This window comes from Strix aluco, chromosome Z (assembly GCF_031877795.1).
Source record: "Strix aluco isolate bStrAlu1 chromosome Z, bStrAlu1.hap1, whole genome shotgun sequence".
In the NCBI taxonomy this organism is placed as follows: Eukaryota; Metazoa; Chordata; class Aves; order Strigiformes; family Strigidae; genus Strix; species Strix aluco.
Window position 1 is genome coordinate 22695648 of NC_133971.1, and position 16092 is coordinate 22711739.

Here is a 16092-nt window from a genome sequence, read left to right on the forward strand (position 1 = left end):
TTTTGCAGGTATAGGGGGCTCGTTGGTGAGTGCAGACTGGTGACTAGAATGCAATGAAAATTTGGCACTGCTTGATTCTCACAATCGACCCCAGAGAGACACCTGTACGATCAGTCTTGGATGGGGCCACATGTACTCTCCAGATCTGCTTGCCCCGCAAGTTCTCTCTTGCCTCTGAATGTGTTGCTGTGTGTAGACTTGGGCCATGCTGTAGTGCTGTCCTCAGTTGGGTCCCTCCTGGGTCTGCAGTTTAGCTGGGTCACGTATGGGCAAGTCCAGTCTGCACTTCCACAGCTGATTTTGAAGGGTTTTAAACTAAACTGTGGCCAGCCTAATCTCTAAGGCCGTGATGGAAATGCACAGCAATTGTGAGAGACGAGAAACCAGGCCTGCAAGAAACTAAGAAAACCAGCCTGAGAAAGCAAAAGTTGAGGCTGATCAAAGAAATGCCTCAAACACTCGCAAGACAAAACTATGAGTCACAAGGTGCGTTCTGTGGAGGTCGAAGCTGATAAGGCTGCCCCAATAACACAAGATGGGACTGGAGGAGGGAGCCCTGTGAAGACAGGACGGCTCTGCTCTGGTGCACCTGGCCAAAACTTCAAGGGCCATCTGTCCGGTGAATGACCTTTGCTTCTTTATCCATGAAATGCATATTAAAGTTAACACCCCTCAATATGCTAATGAGGGCTAACATGATCGTGCTAATTACATCATCCCATGAAACACCCTACCCCTCCCCGTACATGGGATACGTAGGTATGTGGGTTGACCTAGGGGACGGACCCAAGGAAAGTGGGTATAAATCGGGGTGGGGGGGGGCCTGAGAGAGAGTGCAGTGAAGCGAAGAAGACGGATGCCAGCGAAAAAGACAGATGTCTCCTGTGCCTCCTGGAACCCTCGCTGGCAGGATCAGCGCAGAAACCCAGACCAGTGATCTGTATTTCCCCATTCCCTCTATCTCCCTCTTTTCCCTTTCCCATTAAGAAATGCAAGGCATATTATATTGCTTGCCACAACTTGCTATATACTTAGCCAACTATCGTGTGTTCAATTAGTACATTGTGAGTAGTTAATAAATGTTTAGACTTGGAGACTTGTTGTCCGCTCCATTGGGGATTTGTGAGTCTGAGTCACTTGTCCCCCTTGTCTGAGAGGGACGTCACAGCAATCAGTAGGCTTATGCTCCATTCTTAAACCATCTCTTGTCATCACAGGATAGACTGCATGATCTCACATGCTTGGAAATAGCTCTGTAATGTAGTGTTACGTTGTGGAAATTTTGAATGTAGCTTGTGAGGAGTTCCATAGCTGAATACATCTAGGGGAGATGTGGGGTCAATGAGCAGTTCAGGGACTCAGGCTTGGAGAAGATTCTATGTAAAAGGCCAGGATAAGACATAGTTCAACTTTTTAGAAGGGCAGTGGGAAGCATTTGAAGCATACAAAAAGAATCAGGGCATTTGGGGAAATTTGTCTTTCCCAGTAGAGACAATAATAACCATTTTAACACTATTATTTACCTCCTGCTGCTTCACTGGAAAGAGCAAATTGTAAGTATAATTTCAGAATGAATAATTTTTGTCAAAGCCAGACTGATTCAAAGCCCTAAGTAAATTACTGGGTTTGTTGTTAAAAATGCTGGTGTCATAAAATGGGTGATTATTTTTATCCCATAGTTCTCAAAACAGAAACAGAAAAGAGCTGCTGCTTCTTCCTCTAAGGTGAGGTTGCAAGAAAGAGAGAAGTTAGGTTGAGTTTCTGTTGTTTTGTTGTTTTTTTAATGAAACATTTATTTTAGTAATTTTATATGTCACCCATAGAACAGTAGAGACTAATTTACTTTCACTGGCACATGGAGGGCAGCTTTGTCATACTGCAGGTCCCCTGTGGTACTTAACTTGCACTTTTTCCTGTATCCTTTTGGAGGCACGTCATCACTTTGTTGCTGGATACTGATTAGTTTTAACAAGGATGCACAGAGACTTCCATGAAGTGCCAGAAGAAAGTATTTCAGAGATTTGAGAGTAATACCTCTGATACTTAGTCAGTTTGGAGGTGGTCATCTGAAGCATGAAAGTATATTTCGGAAAGACCTGATGTCCAGGGAGGGGATTTCTGCACAGAAGAGAGGAAAGAAGCAGCAGTAGTCCAAAAGTAATGTCTCAGACGGAAAAAGCAGGTGACCTATAAGAAAGGGATTTTTTTTGCAAAAGCTTTTTTGAAAGTCCCAAAACAAAAATGAAAAATTCTCAGCTCTAATTCTGCTTGGATTTTTCTCCACTTTTTCCTTCCTGAAATGCTTTGATTTGTACTTACATCCTTAACTGCTTAGACATTTTTAAAAGTGTGTTTAAAATACAGATCTGTGAAGCCAATTTACAGCACCCAAAATCACCTCTTAACTGCTAGCCACTTGGTTGCTTTCTTCAAAATAAAACTTGAAATTTTTCTGAAGAGGAAACAAAAATATTATGACTGGAAGCTATTCAAAAGATCATGCTCCTTCTGGAAAGAATAAGTGCTAACTGTTCATATGGGTTGGTTTTTTAAGGTATAATCCGTAAAATTTGGCTTACGAAATTCAATTCTGCCATGACAGATGAAGGAAAAGGAAGCTGGGGTTTCTTTTAGGTGTTTTGTTTGTTTGTTTGTTGGAGGTTTTTTTTCACAGTTGCCTAGAAAGAAGGAAATTGTTTTTATTAAAAAAAGTCAGAGTATTTTAGCACCTAACTCACAGAACAGAGTTGGCCCAATATCTACCAAAGAAAGGACTGATACTGACAGAATCCCTGAACTCTAGGAAATATACCTTAGTAGGAGAGATTTGCTCCAGAAGCAGAGCACACCTGACTCTGTAAGGTAGAAGGCACTCGAGGGTACCATCTAGAGCTACATCAGATGCTACAAAATGACTGTACTGAGGGGAGGAAATGAGAGGCTGACTTGCAGTCTGCAAGAGAGTGTGGCCACTAGGAAAATTTGTAGACGGTGAAATTAATGACATGAGAGCTATTTTAGCTGAGTTTCAGTGTTAATATTACTTAACCTTCTCAAAATATTTCCTGAACTTTACATCAAGAGGTGTGTTTATCAGCACAAGTGTCTTTGAGTTCTGTTTAAAATGGTAATCAGATCAATCAATACTTCACTTTATTAGCACCTGTTGATTAGTCACTCCCCTGTTTCTCACATCATCCTTCTGAAATAAATAATTATGATGGTTTCCTGAAGAATAGGATTCAAGGCAGAGATATGACTCACAGAATCACAGAATCATCTAGGTTGGAAAGGACCTTGAAGATCATCTAGTCCAACTGTTAACCTAGCACTGACAGTTCCCAACTACACCAGATCCCTCAGCGCTATGTCAGCGTGACTCTTAAACACCTCCAGGGATGGGGACTCCACCACTGCCCTGGGCAGCCCATTCCAATGACTAACAACCCATTCTGTAAAGAAATACTTCCTAATATCCAGTCTAAACCTTCCCTGGTGCAACTTGAGGCCATTCCCTCTTGTCCTATCGCTTATTACCTGGTTCAGGAGACTCATCCCCAGCTCTCTGCAACCTCCTTTCAGGTAGTTGTAGAGGGCGATGAGGTCTCCCCTCAGCCTCCTCTTCTCCAGACTAAACACCCCCAGTTCCCTCAGCCGCTCCTCGTACGACATGTGCTCCAGACCCTGCACCAGCTTCGTTGCCCTTCTCTGGACATGCTCCAGTAATTCAATGTCTTTTTGTAATGAGGGGCCCAAAACTAAACCCAGTAATTGAGGTGCGGCCTCACCAGTGCCAAGTACAGGGGCAAGATCCCTTCCCTGTCCCTGCTGGCCACGCTATTTCTGATACAAGCCAGGATGCCATTGGCCTTCTTGGCCACCTGGGCACACTGCTGGCTCCTGTTCAGCCGGCTGTCAATCAACACCCCCAGGTCCCTCTCTGACTGGCAGCTCTCCAGCCACTCCTCCCCAAGCCTGTAGCACTGCTGGGGTTGTTGTGGCCCAAGTGCAGCACCCGGCATTTGGCCTTATTGAAACTCCTCCAGTTGGCCTTAGCCCATCGCTCCAGCCTGTCCAGGTCTCTCTGCAGAGTCTCCCTACCCTCGAGCAGATCAACGCTCCCACCCAACTTGGTGTCATCTGCAAACTTTCTGAGGGTGCACTCGATCCCCTCGTCTAGGTCATCAATAAAGATGTTAAACAGGAGTGGCCCCAAAACCAAGCCCTGGGGGACACCCCTTGTGACCAGCCATCCACTGGATTTAACTCCGTTCACCACAACTCTTTGGGCCCGGCCATCCAGCCAGTTTTTTAACCAGCAAAGCGTGTGCCCATCCAAGCCTTGAGCAGTCAGTTTCACCAGGAGAATGCTGTGGGAAATGGTGTCAAAGGCCTTACTGAAGTCAAGGTAAACACCATCCACAGCCTTTCCCTCATCCAATAAGCAGGTCACCCTGTCGTAGAAGGAGATCAGGTTTATCAAGCAGGACCTGCCTTTCATAAACCCCTGCTGGCTGGGCCTGATCATCTGGTTGTCCCGCATGTGTTGTGTGATGGTACTCAGGATGAGCTGCTCCATCACCTTCCCAGGCACCGACGTCAAGCTGACAGGCCTGTAATTTCCCGGATCATCCTTCTGACCCTTCTTATAGTTGCGCATCACATTGGCCAATTTCCAATCTGTCGGGACCTCCCCGGTCAGCCAGGACTGCTGGTAAATGATGGAAAGCGTCTTGGCGAGCACCCCAGCCAGCTCCTTCAGCACCCTCGGGTGTATCCCGTCTGGTCCCGTAGACTTGTGTGTGTCTATGTGATGCAGTAGGTCACTGACTGTCTCCTGGATTGCAGGGGGTTGTTCTCCCAGTCTCTGTCCTCTGTCTGAGCAGGCTGGATTCCCTCAATACAACTAGTCTTGTTATTAAAGACTGAGGCAAAGAAGGCATTAAAGACCTCAGCCTTCTCCTCATCACTTGTTACCATGTTTCCTCCTGCATCTAGCAGGGGATGGAGGCTCTCCCCGGTCTTTCTTTTGCTACTGACATAGAAACATTTCTTGTTATCCTTGATTGCTGAAGCCAGATTAATTTCCAGCTGGGCTTTGGACCTCCTGATTTCTGCCCTGCATAGCCTCACAGCATCTTTGTAATCACTGTGAGTGGCTAGCCCCTTCTTCCAAAAACTCTAAACTCTCCTTTTCTCCCTGAGTTCCAGCCAAAGCTCCCTGTTTAGCCAGGGTGGTCTTCTCTGGCACCAGCTTCTCTTACAGCACCTGGGGACCGCCTGTTCCTAAGCCATTAACTCTTCCTTCTTAAAGAGCGCCCAGACTTCCTGGACCCCTATACCCGTCAGGATCGTCTCCCAAGGGATCCTTTCAAACAGGTGCCTAAACCAGACAAAGTCAGCCCTTTTGAAGTCCAGGATGTCAGTTCTGCTTTCCCCTGTCCTGGCCTCTCTAAGACTAGAGAACTCTATTATTTCATGATCGCTGTGCCCTAGTCGTCCTCCGACCGCCACACTGTCCACCAAGTCCTTCTCTGTTCACAAAGAGGAGATCTAGCAGGGCACCTTCTCTGGTTGGTTCTCTCACCAGCTGTGTCAGGAAGTTGTCTCCCACACATTCCAGAAATCTCCAGGACTGGTCCCGCTCTGCTGTGTTGTATTTCCAGCAGATGTCTGGGAAGTTAAAGTCTCCCACAAGAACAAGGACAAGCGATCATGAGATTTCTCCTAAATGCCTATAGAATATTTCATCCACCTCTCTGTCCTGGGTGGATGGCCTATAGTAGACTCCTATTACAACATCTGCCCTGTTGGCCTTCCCCCTGATTCTAACGCAAAGACACTCTATCCTGTCTTCACTACACTTGTGCTCAAAGCAATCATAACAGTCCCTAACATACAGCGCCACCCCACCACCTCTCCTTCCTTGTCTGTCCCTCCTAAAGAGCTTGTAGCCATCAACAGGCGCACTCCAGTCATGGGAGACATCCCACCATGTTTCTGTAATAGCCACGACATCATAATTTTCCTGTTTCATCATGGCTTCAAGCTCCTCCTGTTTGTTACCCATGCTGTGTGCATTGGTTTACATGCACTTCAGATGGGCTGATGTTTTGCCTCCTTCCCCCTTCAGATCTAGTTTAAAGCTCTGTCAATGAGCCCAGCTAACTCCTGCCCCAAGATCCTCTTCCCCCTCTGGGACAGGTGCATCCCATCTAACGCCAAAAGGTCTGGTGCCCTGTATGCCAACCCATGATTGAAAACTCCAAAGCCCTCCTGGTAACATCAGTCTTGGAGCCACAAGTTCATCTGTTGAGTTCTCCGGTATTCTTCTTCATCCATTCCCCCAACTGAAGGGATGGAGGAGAACACAATTTGTGCCCCCGACCCCTTAATCACTTTCCCCAAGGACCTGAAATCTCTCTTCATTGCTTAAGGACTTCTCCTAGTAATGTCGTCACTACCTACCTGAAAAACCAGGAGAGGGTAGTAGTCCTTGGGTCTCACTAGAGCGGGGAGTTTTGCCTCAGACTGATCCAACCAGTCGGAAGTTCTTACGTGAGAGGTGCCTTTTCCCAATGCATTTTCCCTGCCTCTGAAGACATCTGAATCTCTTTTAAGGCTTGTGCATGTAGATGCACAGAGTTAAAAAGATTAAATGGGGTATAAATGAGTCCAAAAGCTTCAGGGAGCAGTTGCTTTGATTGATTGCTTCATTGTTCGTGGTTCATACATTTTAGCAAGTATAGTGTGTAGAACATCTATAATGTGTCAATTCAGGGCAGGATTTTTTGCTAGCTCATTACTAAGAATGTGTATGCATTAAACTTCAGTGTAGTTTTGAACGGCAAGGATTTTGTCTGAACTAATTTTTTACACCTCTAAATCAAGAAAGTCTTCATGAGGTAAGCACAGTGAAAACCTGGTGTGTCTATTGGGACTGGGGTTCCTTTCAAGAATAATCATGGACTTAATGTCAGTCCCCAGGTGTCCCCAAGGGACACTGGATGTATGAGGCAGAAAAAATAATGTAAAAAGACAAAGCAATACACCTGAAAAATTATGCTAGCTGTGAAAGGTGGATATCCTGAACTCCTTGCTGCCATGTTTTCTTTTGATCAACAGCTTGTCCACCAGGAACATACAAGCCTGAAGGTTCACCAGGTGGAATCAGCACTTGCATCTCATGTCCCGATGAGAATCATACTTCTCCACCAGGAAGTACCTCTGTTGAGGATTGTACATGCCAGGAGGGATATCGTGCTGTAGGACAAACCTGTGAAGGTAAGTGTTTCCATCCAGGAGCAGAATACCCTTGGAATGCACAATGCAGTGCTGGGACAGTTTTGCTATTTGTGTTTGCACTCTGAAGAACATGTCAAATTGCATGCAGGATTTTCTGTGTCATTCCAAAACAACAGAAGTACCAAGACGCAAGTCAAGTTGGAAATGAAAAAAACTGTATTCCTTCAGTAGCCTGTTGTACTCCAGCTAGCATCATAACTCTGTTGTGGTTGTTTAATTATTTAGTTGTTCACTGCCCTGAACTGAAGCCCCCTGAAAATGGTTACTTTGTCCAGAATGTCTGCAACAATTACTTTAATGCTGCCTGCGGGATCCGATGCAAAGCAGGATTTGATCTTGTGGGAAGCAGCATCCGCCTTTGTCAGCCAAATGGCCAGTGGTCTGGATCAGAGGCTACTTGCAGAGGTATGGATGTCATGTGTTTGGAAAGTCTTTTTCTGTTGGATTAGTTTGTTCTCAACAGTGGTTTTCTCTGCTCACTACATAGTTGGGCATGCAGATCTGATCCGGGTAGCTCGTGGGTGAAATAATGTTCCAAAGGTAAACTCCAACTCCAGTCACTGTTTCGCTCCTTCCTAAAATGGAAGGAGAACATCTACAATAGAGAATGCAGAGCAATATTTACTAGACAGACAGTCTTTTGCAAGTGAATCTACACTCTCCTTCCTTAAACCTCTCTCCACCTAATGTCTGTGAATTTTTGTGGTGGTTTAGCCCCTGCCGGGGTCTGAGACCACGTGGCCGCTGCCCCTCCCCCACAAAGGAAGTGAAATACAAAGCCCCGGGGCTGAGATAAGGAAAGGTTTAATACAACAGTGCAATAGCAACACAACAAACAACAGCAATAACAATAACAGTAACAGTAATAACAATGAACAGAGTGAAATATCTACCAATACAGCAGTGAGAACAGAGCAAATCCCACAGTACACGCGGTAACTGACTGTCCCGCTTCCACGCCAGGATGTGACATCCGCATGGTATCAACCCGGCTAGAGCTCCCCCACTGCTGCTGAGGAAACTTAACCCTATCCTGGCTAAACCAGGACAATTTTGTATCCGCATTATGTAGATCCAGTGAACCTAGCAAGTAGTCAAATACATAACAAGACCTTGCGACATGGGTGTTTTAGAATATCCACCAGACTTCTGGCGTAGATATGTGTTGGCTTTGAGAGACATCAAGCATGGAAGAATTCCATTTTGCTTTCTTACACTTCCTTCTCATGAAAAATAAGAAAGCTTGGGCCTTGAGCATAGTCTTCAGAAGAATTTTGAGTGACGTTTCACTAGGAAGACCTGGCAGTATCCTAGAGGTTCACTGTAAGAGAATGTTAGCTGGAAAAGAAACAAACAAGGTGTGAAAGGGAGGAGTCATGGGGAGGAGCACCCTGAAAAGCTTTTCCTGGAGCTCTTACAATTACATAGGAATGCAGTTTTGCTTTGTTATCACTTGTCTCTGCCCGAGGTTGGGTTCTTGATGATTTAGGGTGGGAGCTGCATCCCCATGTAGTCCTGTCCCGTATGTCTTCCAAAGAGAGCTTTTAAAAACAGGTAGCAGCCCTCATCTCCTCAACAGACACAGGTTGTAGTTCAACATGTTTAACTTGAGTTGGGTGCTCTTGACATTAGTATGCCACACTGGAAGCTAGTAAATAAGAACTCATCAGTTCCTTCTGTAACTCTTGCCCCGGCCTTGAGTTCAGGGAAAGAGACAGGATAGATCCTTGAAGGCATTAGCACTTTATGCCACTAGAGCAAACACTGCAACCCTTAAAGAAACAGCAAGTCGTGGTTCTGAAAAGAGAGATCTGAGCTAGACATCAGTTCTTCAGGACATTCTTATACAGCAGTTCATTTCTGCTTACATTGCAGGACTCTTCTTCAGATAATCCTGGAAAACTTAGTCTTCCTTTATAGCTTCCAGTGACAGAAAGCAGAAAGGAAAAGCTTTCAACAGAAATAAATTACTGGCCAGTACCATGAGGGTATCTTGAGAAGCCTGACTTAGAGCTGTTGTCTTTCCAGCAGTCAAAATATAGACCAAAGATACATGCTGCTTCAGGTAGACTGGAATACTGGGAAAGAGCACCTGTCAGTCAAATCTTCTGTCACCCAGTATCGTCCAGTGCAAAAAATGTGGGGAAAGCTGCAGTCAGCCACGAAGAAAGGATCCTTCATCTCCACTGTCTGTAGAGAAGTAGAAGATTCTAGTACTTGGAAAACTTTCTGGGGCATTTAAAAATATTCATCTATTGGGTGTTGCTGCATGATCTTCCTTTAACAGAGGATTTGTCTAGAAGATGGGAGAAAAGTCTGCCATGAGATACTGTCTTGATATTGAGTTAATATCCTTTGAAGCATTGAAAGGATATATTTTTGTTTTTCTTGTGCCATTCTCCATCATACTGAAGACTTACTTAAAAAGTATATTACAAAATCCTACCTTTACATGCGCCGGATCTGCTAGTCTTGATTCACTCAGCTATGAAAGGGAGCAAGATCAAAGGCACAGTTTATAGCTGTCTTGTTAATCCCAGGAGTATTTTATCACATAAATTAGGAAGGGAGACTGAAGGAAATCCCTTTGCACTGCTTTGGATTTTGACATTAAACACTCATCAATTGTTCTGCTAGCTAAAATCTGCTGTGCTGTTGGAAAGTGATGAATCCAGACGTGTCATGCAATTAACAGTGACCGATGAAAAAAACCACTACAAAGCTTGTATTTAATCCAGAAAAATGTACTGGGAGAAAACCCAGAGCAAGCAGAATATACCGTTGTTGTTTTCACTGGCTTTATGGAAATATTTCTTGGTCATGGAAAATGCCTTATTGACAAGTGGGTGGTTTTGTGTTTAATGCATGGAACCATAACCAGGATAACAGGGGCTCACTTACAGGCTTCTGCCAGAGCCGTACGGAGACACTGCATAAGAGTGAACATTGAAACACTGAGGAGGCAGGAGCACTACCGTTGTGCAGTCCTTCCAGAAGAGGTGGCTAGACTTACCAGGTAGTGGAAGGGAGTACCTTCTCTGTAAGCACGTTAACATTGTTGAGAGCCTCCTCAGTGCTCTTAATTCATTCAGGCTTCCTCAACAATGCCTTAGAGTTTGGTAGAATTTGCTTCCTTTTACCACAGATCAGGTATTAAAGGCTTCCATAGAAACCTTAAGAGAAAGACTGTTCTCTTCTGTATAAACATGTGTGATTCAGCTGTAAAAATGTCTTTCTTACTCACTTGACTACAGTTGAGACACAGTGTCTCAACAGAGATTCAGCTGCTCTGAATCTCTGAGTGCCTCTCGCAAGATGGAAGTTTCAGGATCTTTTTTATACTCTTAAAAGCACTTTGTAGAGGATGCCTGTGTATGTGCAAGCACAAGAGGAATAGTAATTTCAGAGTGTAAACATGAGACAGTGGTAATGCAAAGATATATCCAGTGTATCTGAGTGGCTTTTTTCCTTTATTTATTTCCTATCCAATATACATAGGTTTTATTACTTTTTTTTTCACTCAAGTACCACTATAGCTGTTTTTTAAAAAGACATTACGTAATGCGTGATTTTTGTAGCTTTGAGGGTCTTGTAAGTTATTGGCATTTGTACAGCTGTCTTTCATTTGAAGGAGCTCTCACGGTATCTGCCCATTCATTAGTTTGAGGGTGTCTAGTGATCTGTTCAGTCCATATAGGCGTGTCCTGTCTCATCAGTGTGCAGAGTGAACAACTACTGGGAAAAGGAGAGGAAGCTGCCAAGTTGGCTTACTTCCAAGTGCATTTGGAGAGTAGCTCATGGTTTGCCTCCTACCTGGCGGCAGCAAGGATGGGTTACTTGGTAAAAACTGGCATCCCAAACCACAGCAGAGAAGTCATCCAGATCTCTGAAGCCAGCCATCATCAGAACTTGCCCACCTGCCAGCAAGGTCAGCAGAAGCTGTGGAAAACAATCCAGGGAGAACAGAGTTTAGGGAACTGCAGTCATCTTGACTGTGTTTTTGAGCGGTCACACTGTTTACACTTGTGTATTTTTTCTCCTCCTAATAACTATTGAACATACTGAACAGTATCTGCCAGCTTCAGTTGAGAGCAGGGATTTCAACCATACGAGTTTTCCGCTACTAGTTTTGGAAAATCAGTAGCTGGTTATTGAAGAGAGACATGAATTATTGAAGGAAAAGGTGCACTAGGACCACAGCAGGCATCTACACATTTGGACTTGATACCACCCAGTTGTCATACATGTATCATCATCACATAGTCATGGCCAGACAGTATGTGTGTACAGCTTAGCTGTTTGAGGAGCCCAGAGACTAGGCAGTGTGTATGTAGCTCAGAGTCTTGTCCAGAGAGGAGCAAGGGGACAAATGCAGAAGATACTGGCTGAAGAGCAAGAGAGCTGGAGGCAGTGCAAAGGAAGGAGGTCCTAGTAGAAGAGCTTGAGGTTATGACACTGAAACAAAGAACATAAATCCAGGCATACCAGTGCTACTACTTCTTTCTTCTTACTATCATTCAGCTGTTTTGGGATCAGTCTTAATGACAGTGTAGCTTTGTGTTAAATTGCAGCATCAAGATTTGGTAACAAAACGATAAGACAATCTGAGGATCACCCTTCATGGTCCACTTCCCTTTCTGCACATGCATCCTGCACAGGACTGCTTTCTCCTTGGCACCACACTGCTTGCAGTGTTCATGAGACACAGCAGGAGAAAGGCCTCTGTGCCAAGCAGCAGCCAGGGCTGCCTCTATGGGGAGCCTGACACCTGAAACTGAAAGGGTCTCTTTTGTCTCAGCAACAGTATAATTTGTTCCTTTTCATCTCTCCTTGTCCTGTTGTCTATGAATCCCATGTATTCCTTCTTCCTCTCCCTCTCTCCCCCCCAGCCATGGTGAATGTCTACCGATTTGTGGAGGCTCACACATGCCTGTGTCTACATCAATACACTCCAGAGTGCCTGACAATATTCCTGAGCACTGGGACACTGTCATCTGCCCTGCTAATAAGCTCTTAGTCTCTTTCCTGGCGTGCACTCAGCCCGTACCAGACTGCCAGTTGGAAATCCACCAAAGAACTCTCAGGCACGGCTGGGGGATTAGAAACTTCCAAAGACACACACTTTTCCACAGGATTCCTGTCCCGTTTTGAAGGCTGATAGACATTACTAGCACAAGCCACACACTGTGACAGATGCCTTCAATGGCTAGGAATGTTTCTGAGCACAGTTAGTTTGCTAGCCTGGACTTACATCAGAACTTAGGTGAGCTTGGAAATGTGTGCTCAAGCTCACACATGCTATGTAAGACTGTTTCAGGAAGAGGAAGGCATCAAGCCTTTGAAAAAATCAGCCCTGTTCCAGCCCTATTCCCTAAATTTGTACAAACTACTGTAACTAGTGTACAAGCCAGTACCTGTCCCACCCCTGAAAACCTGGGCAAACTAGTGTAACTCCACTTATTCTCAGTGCTGCAGAGTGAACTGGTGTTTTTTTCCCTTTGCAGTTCGAACATGTCCCAAACTTCGGGCTCCTGAAAATGGACACATTAATTGTTCAACAGCTGATATCTCCTATAAGACAGTATGTTTTGTGACCTGCAGTGAGGGCTATGAAATAGAAGGAAACACCAAACTCACCTGCCAGGGAACCTCACAGTGGGATTCAAAGGAGCCGAAGTGTGTGGGTAGGTATATGATCACACGCTGTCTGTTCATGTCAGAGTGAAGCCTTCTCTGACATGCCGTCACAAGTGAGAAGCTCTCTCTATTTTGTTATCTGGTGGTACTAAGAAGGAATGAGGATTTGTCTATGAATGTTTTATACAGGTCTTAGAAGTTAGGGAGGGACAAAGGAATTTGTAAGTGGAGGGAGTGGACAGATTATCATTGAAATCCAGCACAGACAGCTGATAACTAAAAGGTTGTTGCATCCGGTGAGTGTTAAGACACTGTCACACAATGTGTTGTAGGAAACATGCAAGTTATGGGTCTATACTGTAGATGAAATGTGAGCAACCAGGGTTTTGGGTTACCATCTTAAAGCTAAAGATGACCTCCAGACAAAGACTAAGGTGTGTTAGCCAGTCACTGTGAGTGCCAAGTAGAGAGGTGGTAGTTGTCACTTTTGCTGAACTCCCAGCAGGAAATAAGAGTTTAGGCAAATTAGGGACCAGGTACCTCTAAAGCAGGATTCAGAGATCACACCAGCTGTGCAGATATAGGTAAGTATACATTGCTGTTTCAGAAACAGAAGATTGTAGATTTCAGAAGTACCCATTTAGGACTAGTGACAGGTGTTAAATTAACTTAGAAAGGTAAGAGGAAGAAATACAGTTGAAACACTTCAAAGGGTAGACTGCAAAAAAAAAAAAGCACAAGCTTAAAGTCCAGCAATTCAGAAGCTGATCCAGTGCTGACTAAAGTCAGGGTGAAGTATATGTTACCTGGGTCCAGACTTGGCTTGAACCTGTGACTATTTTTTACTGTTCTACTGCAGGCTTAAAAATATGGGCTTTGCATGAGACAAGAAGACATTTCTAACTGTAGATATCTCTAAAATGATGAAAATAATCCACAAGTATTAATTTATCAAGACAGTTTGTTAAGGGATCCTGATCTTTATTCTGTTGAAGTCAGTGGAAGAACTTCAATTAACTTCAAAAGGAAGGGACCCTGAAATCCTGTTGGAAGATTATAATTGGAAGATTAACTGTATTCATCAGTTGAATTCATCCTTCCTAGCTTAGCATTTTGATTATTAAAATCCAGCTCCACTCTGTAGCAGAAGATTTCTTCACACCATGCAATATTGCCTCCATTCCTGGATTACCCATGACAATAGCTTCTTTCTGCTGAGTCTGAATATCCAGTATGAAAGTTAACTTTGATTGTCACAGAGGGAAGAGTGCTAGCTGGAAAATGTCTCTGCTGCTTCTTGTTGTGGCTGGTGTTCAGAACAAGCTTGCTGAGATTCTTGTTCAATATAGATGTGTGGAATTTTATTCAGGAAAGGATGCAGATGAGAAGACTAATGTCATGTCCTCCTCAAAAACTACCTTTTGTACTCATTTTCTGAATGTTCATCATTGTCATGGAGGTATTCTCCATTTATTTTTAGTCTGAACGGCTCCTAGCTATTATTTGTCATCTACTACATAAAAGGTACCAGAAATCCTGCTGTGTTTAGACATTTGTAAGTGATGATTTATTCATTTCTTACCCCTCTATTACAAAAATGAAGTGGAATTGGGTTCAGTCTCTTACCTTGAAACAGATTTCTTGGACCTCGGGGTACTTTCCTAGATCTTTTTCTGAATGCTTTTCAGTTTGAATGTGCAGCAGTGCAAAGTTTACCATATTTAAAAGTTAGATCACTGAGACTACAACCATCTGTAACCATAACTGACACTGTACCATAACATAGCCTGGATTGTTTACAGTCACTTTTGTGAGGTCTGTTGTCATATGCATCTTTTTCCAAGAGACTGGAAGTTAATGCAAGTTCAGCTATTACATATGTTTAAATTTTTATATTTTTCATGAAGGATGCTGTTAGCATTGAGTTGCTTTTGAGTAGGTTACACATTAGATGGTTTGCAAACAAAGTATCTGCTGAAAAGGGAATCTTTGTCATTTGTCCAATTTGAAAAAAAAAATTCCACAGTCATGTTCTTGTGTTTTCTTCCCCATTGGCAAAAGGTTAATATCCAGCATGTTAAAATTAATGAATTTTGCAAAATTAATTTTGCAAGATATAGTTCTTGCTTTGGTCAAGGTTTAGTGAAGGTGAAAGTACAGATGGCATCCAGCGTGTTGATGCCATCTAGTGTTGAAAGAATTACTACTCCACACTTGTAATTGCAGTTGGCCAATTCTTTCACTGAAACACTGTATTTGCAAAGGGATTGATGGAAGGACGCATGATTTCCTTGGTAGTCTTTTCTTTTGTTACAATATTGAAGTTCCTCTTGATGTTAAGAATCATCATACAGTGTTGTGGTTCATCCCAGGCAGTTGCAAACAAAAGCAGACTCTTGTCTCTCCTTAGAAGTACTTTTTTCCTCTCTATTAATTCCCTGTCCATATGTCTAACATCATGGATATCACTCTGCTCCTCATGAAGTCCAGACTTCCTGGGTCATCTTGATCAAATTCTGGAATTGAGCAGAGATAAAAAGGCTCAATAACACTGTTACAGGTTTTTTTTTCTGGTAAAAATCTGTCCCACTTCTTAGAAGAGATTCCCTCGGGCTACGTCTACCAAAGGTTATCCTGAATGTTTGTCAGATGTTTCAGGATTGTGCTTTAGTAGGATTTTGCTAATATAGTTGGAAGCATCTCACCCAGGAGGGTTGTTACTGCTTCCCGAAGAGATGCAGTTTTCGCAGGTTTCCATGCGTACACATTCCACAGCTTTTCCTCTACTTGTTCCCTGAACAGTATACATTTTAATGCTTTTAGCTTGTCTTTTCAAGCATTGTTTTCTGCAATTTCTGATCTTTCTGGTATTTGTCCATTACCTTCCTGTGGCAAGCAACCAAACGTTAGGGTTTGGGGTTTTTTTTCTGATGGAGTTGTTTTACATTTCATAGCCAACAGTGTCTGCCTGAAGTGAACAAATGTGTTAACATTTGTGATCTTTGCATCCTGTTGAAATGAAGTGCAGTTATTAATTGGTTGGACTTTAAACATTATTTCAGTATTGAGAGTTTAAAGGGCAGGAAATACTTAGAACGCTTGCAATCTTTAAATTATGTTTCATGCAGTAAAACCTGTTTTCAGTTATTT

General features: G+C 43.5%; 1 protein-coding gene across 1 annotated transcript in view; it reads left to right on the top strand.

The window, feature by feature from the left end:
• The window catches only part of SVEP1 (sushi, von Willebrand factor type A, EGF and pentraxin domain containing 1), a 132307-nt gene that overhangs the window by 40271 nt on the left and 75944 nt on the right, over positions 1-16092 (top strand). The window contains exons 4-6 of the mRNA XM_074812946.1: positions 7126-7284; positions 7531-7710; positions 12810-12989. Coding sequence (XP_074669047.1) covers positions 7126-7284; positions 7531-7710; positions 12810-12989 — 519 coding nt within the window. The remainder of the gene's footprint in view (positions 1-7125; positions 7285-7530; positions 7711-12809; positions 12990-16092) is intronic.